Source organism: Diceros bicornis, chromosome 15 (assembly GCF_020826845.1).
Source record: "Diceros bicornis minor isolate mBicDic1 chromosome 15, mDicBic1.mat.cur, whole genome shotgun sequence".
Classification (NCBI taxonomy): Eukaryota; Metazoa; Chordata; class Mammalia; order Perissodactyla; family Rhinocerotidae; genus Diceros; species Diceros bicornis.
The window spans coordinates 66,570,945-66,581,020 of record NC_080754.1 but is presented as its reverse complement, the minus strand read 5'-3'; the positions used below and the strand labels follow the sequence as shown (position 1 = coordinate 66,581,020).

The 10,076-nt window shown below is 39.7% G+C and overlaps 1 protein-coding gene across 1 annotated transcript; it reads right to left on the bottom strand.

Annotated features, from left to right (window-relative positions):
- Nucleotides 1–2,055: 2,055 nt before the first annotated feature.
- On the bottom strand, nt 2,056–2,634 carry ARL14 (ADP ribosylation factor like GTPase 14). Its single transcript, XM_058555600.1, has one exon. The coding sequence runs from the start codon at nt 2,632–2,634 to the stop codon at nt 2,056–2,058; it is 579 nt and encodes a 192-aa protein (XP_058411583.1).
- Between the last annotated feature and the right edge of the window lie 7,442 nt (nt 2,635–10,076).

Below are 10,076 nucleotides of genomic sequence, written 5' to 3'. Positions count from 1 at the left end.
TTAATTTTTGTGTATGGTGTAAGGTAAGGGTCTACTTTCATTTTTTTGCATGTGGCTGTCCAGTTTTCCCAACACCATTTGTTGAAGAGACTTTCCTTTCTCCATTGTATGTTCTTGGCTCCTTTGTCAAAGATTAGCTGTCCATAGATGTGTGGTTTTATTTCTGGACTCTCGATTCTATTCCATTGATCTGTGTGTCTGTTTTTGTGCCAGTACCATGCTGTTTTGGTTACTTTAGCTTTGTAGTATATTTTAAAATCAGGGAGTGTGATACCTCCTGCTTTGTTCTTTTTTCTCAGGATTCCTTTACCTATTCTATATTTAATTTAGCCTGGATTTATTCTTAATTGTGTGTTGTAAGCTCATTAAAGACAGAGACCATACCTTATCTATAAAACAACATCACGGCAATTAACAGCATAGCCCTTGAAGTCAGACACACCTGAGTTTGAATCTTGGCTCTACCACTCCTCGGTGAAAATACCAAGTATTTTTTTGTGGTTGTTATTATTGTTTAACCTTGATTAGTCCCAGTACTCTCATCTGTAAAACTGAGATAATAATGCCTGTTTCTCTTAGGGCAGTTGTGACCATTACATGAGAAGATGTATGAAAGTGTTTAGCACAATGCCTGGCACACACAAGTATTCAACCAATGGTAACTATTATTATGTGTATATCTACTTTATTATTTGAATCCCTACCATGTAACACAGGAGTAGCTACTCAGATCTTTGCTGAACAAATCATGGCTAAGATGAGAGGAGAAAACCAGGAAAGGAGTCCAGGGGCTGGCACCCTGGGTTTGCTGTACCTTTATTTTCCTCTGTGACCTTAAGATTTGGAGTCCCAGGGGCTGCTGTGGGGGCTTGAGGCCTGCTTCTAGTCCAAATGAGCCTTGTTGGAGGTGGGGTCGGAGGAAAGAGTGTCATCTGTTAGTACCAGGGCCTGCCTGGGAGTTCTGAGCCTCTCAGGGGAATTCTAGTTCAATCTCTAGTTCCTTCTCTCTCCTGTCCTCCCCTACAACATCTCTGGAGAGTCTCCTGGTAATGGGAACTTCCAGTGACTAACCTGCACCTTCATGGTGTCCCTGGGAGTTGGGACTCTCTTAGATACCACCTTCTGCAGGAAGCACTTCCTGTTTCCCCAGGTCAGAAGAGGTCTCTCCCTCTGTTACAGCACATAGCCCTTATTGCCCTATTCTAGCTGCTAGCTTTATGTTGTTTCCCCTGTGAACTGCAAAGTCTCTGAGAGCAAAGTCTGGCTCTGGTTCCTGTTTGATCAGTACAGTGCGCTGTACATGATTCCCAAGTAATGACTGTTAGACTGAATTCTGCTGAAGCCGATCTTGGGGCTGCAGCCTTGAGCTGAGCGATTAGCCCAGCCTTGCTCTAAATTCCAAGGTGCTACCCTGATCCTCAGAGCTTTAAGATACAAACTTCTGCTCCCTATGGGAGAACACAATTGCTGGGCAGTTCACAGCCTGGAGTTCATTGTTTAACTCATTGTAGGAAGTTCCCAGCAATAGATTTCAAAAAGCTAGCATGAATCCAAAAGAAAAACTTTATTTAGGGATAGGGATTTACAAAATGTTAACATCAAACTTTTTCCTTTCCATAATTTAAAGTTCCTTTTATACACCACCCAGCTATTACATGGGAGCATGGTGGAAATATAATACCTGTAACAGCTGGAAACAATCTGAAAGAATTCTGATTCTGTTAGCAGGCAGTTTACTTAAACTTTGTTCTAACAGTCATATAAAAATATAAAAATAATAAAGCAATAATTTACTTGGTCACAAATATGATTATTCTGAATCATCCAACATACACAAAATTGTAAATTTTCATTCTCACTTATCATTACCACGTAGTTTGCTAAAGTGCCTGGCCAAAAATAATATTTTCTAGATATTATTCTTAGTTGTTTAACTGAATTTAGGTGAAATAACATCTCAGAAAAAGCTTGCCAACTCAGCAACTTGCCTTTCTCACTTGGCAAGAAAGAAATTACCCTTTCAACTTCATCAGTGTCTCTTTCACTGCTTGGACCTCAGTTCTGCTTGAAGAATGCTGAAGTGTCTCCTCTCGACTTCATGCGGCTTTTCACAAACGTGGTCAGTTTTCCGAATGCCTCTGTCAGCCCGGCCCCGGTGACGGCACAGCAGGGCTGCACGTACCAGTTCCGGTCGCTGCAGAGCCTCTGCACGTTGAACGTCCTGGTGATGTCCTCAGCAGTCAGAGCTCCGGGCACATCTTGTTTGTTGGCTAATAGGACAACAGGCACATTTTTAATGTGTTCATTCTTCAAAATATGCTCAAACTCTCTCCTTGAGTCTTCCAGTCGCTGTTTGTCTGTACTATCCACAACATACACCAGCCCATCGGTGTTCTCACAGTAATAGCCCCACATGGGTCTCATTTTTTCCTGTCCTCCAACATCCCAGACCGTGAATGAAAGACTCTTTTCCAACTCGATCATTTCCACGTTGAAACCTATTGTTGGGGTGGTCACAATATCCTTCGCCAGCTTCAATTTATAAAGAAGAGTAGACTTCCCAGCAGAGTCAAGTCCCAGAAGAAGAATTTGGGCTTGCTTGGCTTTGGGGTTTTTAGAACTCAAAAGACCCATTTTAGGGTTTTCTTTTTTCCTTTAAAGACCTTTTCTTTTGGCCAGATACGATGTTTCTTCTCTGAAGATTGTATGAAACGTGAGGAGGAAAGAGGAGAGCAGAGGCTTCGCGTTATATGTTAGGAATAGGAGCTGGCATGCATTTGTGTTGTAACTGATTGACTTCATTATGGGCAGTGTTTTATTTGCAGTCCTAGCCAATCCTGAGAAATCTGTGGTGTGAGTAAAGCAGCCAGTGCCACAGTAGGTCGAAGGGAAAATTCTTGGTGGGTGAATAGACTTGGGAGGGGACTGCCTAGGGGATGCTGCAGCTTGTTAGAGAACAAGATGTTGGAAACATTCCAGATGTTGGAAATTCGGAGGTAATACAAGGCTCAGACATGCACAGGAGCATAGTTTGGTAGTAGAATAAAAACTTAACTTTACAAGTGGTTTGTAGAACTTCTCTAGTTGTTTGACCATTTATCTTATCCCAGTTGTAAATAAGTAACCAGACTTCTGAAGTCATGAAGAGAGAGTTTATCTCATGCTGCTCTAAGATTATGCAGTAGGAAACTTTAAACCACCCAAGGTTGTCTGAACCTTACTCCCATAATCACATAGAGAATTATCTTCTTTAACCTTCTAGGCAGAAAATTTACACTATTCACAAGACCAGATTTACAGAGGGGGAAGTTTGTAACACAAACACTTTTAAAATTAAGCAGACAGTCTGATTAAAGTTGGGAAATTGATTTTTTTTGAATCAATATTTTGTAAAATATTTCCATGTATTTATCTCCTCTTTCTCAAGGCTCCACCAAAATGATGGTGAAGTAATAAAAAGAACATATAAACTCATAACAAGAAGAGCAGTAGAGTCCATCAGAGGGTGAGAGATTTCAGCAACATCCTGGAAGATGGAATATAGATAGAAGATGAATGGTAACTGATGCAGCAGGATAAAGCTGAGGCTTGGAGTGCTGATGCACAGGATATTGAGGAAAGGGGTGAAATGAGGGACTAAAACCAGATGGGATTAAGTAAAAGTCTGAATAAGGAACAGAAAACACATACACACATACACACCTCTGCTGGGTGACCACTCAGCAAGAAGATGTTACTCCCCAGGCAAAAAAACTGAAGGGTTCTTTTCCAAAGAAATTGAATGATGTCAGAAAAAGACCTCCACGTTTTGATAGTTGGGAGTTTCCACATCATAATGCCTAACTCAACAGTGAATTAACCTATAGCCAACCTGGCAGGTGGCAAACCTTGCTCATGTACAGAGTTCCAGTCAGTTTTTCAGTGAACAGGGGCTTCTACACTTCATACATAACATGCCTTTAATATGAGTGAGAGAAAGACCAAGAAACAAATAAGATGACTTTAAGAAATCTCAAACAGAGGTAATGCAGAGAGCAGAAGAAAATTTTAAGTAAGTCCTAATTAATATTTCCATACAGACTTGAAAAGATATTGCATCCATAAAATAAGAAATGGATGCTATTAAAAAGGCCACTCAAAAAAAACAAAAAAAGAACTCTTGAAAATTAAAAACATGACTTCCAAAATTAAAAAAGATCAATAATAGGTTGGGAGGAAATTTTTCAGAAAGTAGAAGATAGAAAATATGAAAGAAAAGATAAGAGATGGAGAGGATCAATCTGGAAGTTTCAACATCTAACTTAACAGGACTTTATTCCAGGGAGAAGGGAAAAACATGCAAAAGAGGAAATTATCCAAGAAACAGTATAAGACTATTTTCCAAAGCTAAAGAATGAACTCTCAAGATTGAAAGGCTTCCCTCAGTGCTAAGCAAGTTGATTTTTAAAAGGGTTATACCAAGGCGTTATACCAAGATACATGTTATATTTTTATTACAGTTAAGATTTTATTTTTTTAAAACATTAAGTAGACTGTTCTGGGTACAGAAAGTACTCTTATGAAGAAATTATGTAAGCCTTTTAAAAAAACGTTAAATTCTTAACCATCTCAGAAACCAGAGATAATATTTTCATTCATTTATTCATCCATTTATTCAACAGATATATATATTGATGGCCTACTGTGTGAACCCTCATGTGCTAGATTCCAGGGAGGTCACAAAGATAAATTAGACCAACCCTTGGGTGGTTTTCATTGTAAAAGTTATGTGAGCGGGCCGGCCCTGTGGCTTAGCGGTTAAGTGCGCGCACTCCACTACTGGTGGCCCGGGTTCGGATCCGGGCGCGCACGGTTGCACCACTTCTCCGGCCATGCTGAGGCGGCGTCCCACATACAGCAACTAGATGGACGTGCAGCTATGACATGCAACTATCTACTGGGGCTTTGGGGAAAAAAAGGAGGAGGATTGGCAATAGATGTCAGCTCAGAGCCAGTCTTCCTCAGCAAAAAGAGGAGGATTAGCATGGATGTTAGCTCAGGGCTGACGTTCCTCACAAAAAAAAAAAAAAAAAAAAAAGTTATGTGAGGGCCGGCCCCATGGCTTAGCGGTTAAGTGCATGCTCTCTGATGTTGGCGGCCCGGGTTCGGATCCCGGGTGTGCACCGACGCACCGCTTCTCCAGCCATGCTGAGGCCGCGTCCCACATACAGCAACTAGAAGGATGTGCAACTATGACATGCAACTATCTACTGGGGCTTTGGGGGGAAAATAAATAAATAAATCTTTAAAAAAAAAAAGTTATGTGAGCAAATAATAATACACAGTAAAAAAAATTGTAAATGCTATAAGCTATTCTGGATATTCAAAGATTATTTTAGGATGGAGGGCGTCAGGGAAATCATCTAGAGAAGGTTAAATACTGAACAGGGCCTTGTAGAGATGCAGTGGGGAAAGGGCACTTATTAAAGAGATGGCCTATGTGAACAAAGTCTCAGAAATGGGAAAACATAGGAGGTACATGGAAAAACAACAGGAATGCACAATATATGCACATGTAGTTTTTTAATTCTATAAACATATTTAACTATCATAAGAAAACCATCAGACAAATCTAGATCGTAGGACATACTGCAAGACAACAGACCTGGCCTCTTCAAAATACGTCCATGTCATGAAAGACAGAAGAAAAAACAAGGAGCAGGGGGAAGAATGTTCTAAATTAAAAGATACATGGCTCCTCAATGCATTGTGTGATCTTTGATTGGATCCTTTGTCCAAAAAAATTGATTACAGAAGTTTTTATGATAATTAGAGACATTTGATTATGAACTGTATATTAGATAGTGTTATTTATCAATGTAAAATGTCTCGAGTATGGTGATGGTACTGTGGTTATGTAGGAGGATGTCCTTGTTCTAAAGAGATACATGCTAAAGTACATAAGGGTGATATCAGCAAGTGAATTTCAGTTGGTTCAGCAGACACACACACATATACATAGAGACAGACAGAGACAGCAGAAATACGGCAAAAGTCAACAATTAATGGATTTAGTTGAGGGGTATTGGGTTTTCAATGTACTATTTTTTTTTAACTCTCCTATAGGTTTGAAATTTTTCAAAATAACGCGGAAACAAAGATTATCATTGAAATAAGCTAATTGAGTTAGGCTGTAGTCTGCAGTAGCAGAGAAATGGTTCAGCTTACATATGTGAAACTGCACTTGCAAAGCTGAATTTATAGGACTCTGACTGCCCTCCGCTTGAGCTCTCCCCACCTCCATACTTTCAGTAAATTACATTTAAAAAGAAAAAACTGAACACTTATTCCATATTAAATTTGAAGATATACTCTTTATTAAGATCCACTGTCAGCACTGGTGTAACACTTGCATGTGGTTTGCCTATAATGAGGATAATCATACACACACGCCTTCACTCTGCTTCCCATTTGTGTTCAGGATCGTCAACCAAATGAGGGGTTAAATTCTGGATGAATATTATATACAAATCAAAATATGACTCTCTCTTCTGTGAAAGGGAGTAAAATAACTTCTTTCTCAATGTTAATTTTCATGAAAAAGTCTTTAAATGTTTCAACACCCTTTCCTACTGCCTCACAACATTTATGGATTCATTCGTCCCAGCCAAATCTGAGGGAAGGCAAGGTATTTGTTTTCTGTAAATGATTATGAGATTATGCAAATAAAGGTAGGATTGTGAGAGAGTTACTGGCAGGCTCTGTGGTCTCACAGGAAGTTAAAAATACAGGAATGAAAGAAACATTTTCTTTAATTTCTTACCATGACGGGGGGAGCCCTAAATTAGAAAATCAACCATGTACTGACTTATCTCTTGGGAGAAAGTGGCAACTTATATCATTAACTTTATTGTTCACAGATAAAGAAGAAGGAATCAGGATGTGGTTGTGCAGACTTGGAACATCCCCTATTTTTCCTAGAATAACTTTTTTATTGGTCTTTTTAAAAAAAAATAAACTTGAAAATTGAAATATAACATAATATAGATAATGCAAAAATCATAAATGTACAGCTCAATGAGTTATCACAAATTGAAAACATCCATATAACCACCACTGAGGCCAGGCTTAATTTTTAATTTTCCAATTTTGTTGCAAGTAAAATTTGCAGACCTCAAATGTTTTTACAGTCAGTTGTCAGAAATATACTCCGTTCCCGAACATGTCATGTCAATAGGCACTCGTTATCCTAATTGAGATTCTTTGATGCTGTGAAGAATGATATATTCCAACCCATGAGCTTCTCCAAGTGCCCTTCCTCCAGGCCAGGACCACCACTTTCATCCCCATCTCCAAAGGCAGAGAGCTGTCCTCTCACGTGGGTAGACCAGGGCGTCTGACTTCAGATCTAGCCTCTGGCACTTACTAAGTGTTGAATGGTGATAAAAACAGGGATGTTGTGATAATTTATTATATTACATATAATGAATGTGAAAACACATATCACAGAACCTGGCACATGACTGATGACAATTTTCTTTCTCTCCTCTCACAAGTTTTGTATATTAGCTAACATTTAAAAATACCTATGATTCTTACCTTTCCAGACAAGGAAGGATTGGATGATCACCATCAGAGCATTCTCCTGGCAGATAAATGCTAACCCCCTTCCTTAGCACCCCAACATTTTTATCCCCCTCTCCAAAATAAGATTAAAAGGAACAAGGAAACAACACGACCCCAGCAGGACCGTCTGAGGGCTGTGTCTGGTATTTGGGAGGGGTCAGCACTCCTTTTTGCCTCAGTGAAGACAGGACTTACGTAAGGACAAATGTCACAGACACCTTGGCCCCAGCTACATGTGCGGTTCTCAGCATCCTGAGTGTCTGCCCCGCCAGCAGCAAGGGGGCCACAAAGAGCTGGGCACTGACCACCGTCCACCGAGCTGGTTCCCCTTTCACTTCAGGGAAATAGTGATCGCAACTGTAGGTTTGCATAGTTCTCCATTCTTCATAGCTGCTTCTTTCTCTTCTAATTCAGGATAAATCTGTGATTGTTCATTCAGTATTTATTGGGGACACACCCAATGTCAAGCACTGTCTGTCCACTGTGTGCAGAACAACTGCAAGTTCACCCTTTCAGAAGTAACTATGGGTTGAACTTTTTTCTTTTCTTTTCTTTCTTTTTTTTTTTTTTTTTGCTGAGGAAGATTAGCCGTGAGCTAACATCCCTTGCCAATCTTCCTCTTTTTGCTTGAGGAAGATTGGCCCTGAGCTAAAATCTGTGCCAATATTCCCCTATTTGTGTGTGGGTCGCCGCCACAGCATGGTTTGATGAGCAGTAAAGGTCCATGCCCAGGATCCAAACCCATGAACCCAGGCCACTAAAGCAGAGCATGCCAAAATTAACCACTACACCACTGGGCCGGCCCATGAACAATTTTTTTAAATCTTTTAAAAATACTCTATACACAACCTTGCTATTTTAAAAAAATAAATATTTTATTATAAAAAGCAATGTTTTTAAACTATTAAATCATCTGAAACATTTAAAAATCTAATGTGATTATGAATTTCACTTTCATCTATTTTATTCCTGTCTTTGTTTACATACACATATAATTTTGACATGCTTTATTCATTCATTCATCAAAATTGTATTTAGCATGTAATGCGTCTGGATATAACGCAAGACACTGGTAATACAGATGTAATGAAAGCAGTCTCCATTTTCAAGGAACTAATAGTCTAACGAAGGAGACAGACACCAACATGGCATGAATATTGCTATAAATAAGGTAAGAGGACCTTAAAGAAGCACAGAATTCATCAAAAAGAAGGGTGAAATAGCAAGTTGTGTCCAGGGAACTGGAAGCAGTTCGTAACTCTGGAGGTGAGATGTGTGACGGCAGCGGAGTGAGAGGAGGAGAGGCTGCGGGTCACTGTCGAGCAGGCAGGGCTCACGCGAGGAGGGCTCACATCATTTATCGTCCACACTTGGACAGTTCTGAAAATGGAAGGGGTGCTAATAATGACTGTGTCAGAACACAAGTGTAAACCGCACTGTCCTGGAAAAACTAGGCTATATGGTCGCCCTAACATAGGCCACGTGAGACTTGCCTGGCTTCATGAGAGGAAGCTCAAGTTAGTTTCAGGATGAATGATTAGAGCGCCAGATCCGCATAGCTACTTCTCAGATATGTCCGCTGTCACTCGCTGCCGTTCACCTTTCTAGTCTGTCTAGAGCATAAACTAAGACATGGAAGTTCTAAGAGGACATGATGGGATATAATAACATCTACTTGATACCGTTGTTCTGACTTCATGCTGCCTCCGAGGAGAATGAGCAGCAGTGGGAGGGGGTGAGGGTTAAGGTCATCTCATTTCTCTCCTTTCACCCTCATACCTGCCTTCTAGCTGCTGGCTTCTCTCTTGTTTCCTTTCCCCTTTCAATTTCTCTCTTTCCCCTTTCTTCTTTTCTGCCTGGTTAGGTGAGGTCAGTAAAAGGCTGGAATAGCAGCCAGGAACAATTACTATCATTTTTAAAAGTACTGACTGTTGTTATATGTTACAGCCTAGGTAAACAAGTTTCTCACTTCACAGTTTTGTTTTGCTTTTGTTTTATGTTATGATTTCATATAACCTGAGTCAGCAGCAGACCCTTTCCTGAGGGCAATCAAGTCCCCTTCCCACTGGTCCCTGTTGTCCCTGCCCCCAACTCCAGACCACAAGGTTGTGGAGAGAAATAGTGTCAACAGTCTCCTGGCTGTTTGCACCAGTTAACTTGAAAATAAGTAAAAAAAAATCCTGCCCAAATTTGTAACATGGCTAAAGGGCATCAAGATGTAAGTGAGATCCATCTGAGTTTCAAAGTTCCATTTTGAAATAAAATGGTCCTTAATATGGTCATAATGGAAAATCTCATCTTCTGACATTTTTAATTAAATATGTTAGAAGTATGTAAATAAAATAATTATATTTGAGTGAAAGCTGGAACTCATATAAACAACAAACTTTATTATTCTCTTACTCTTATTTCTTATTGTTTTAAAAAATAATTGTTTCCTATGATAAGCATGAAAGTAAAAGTGATGATCA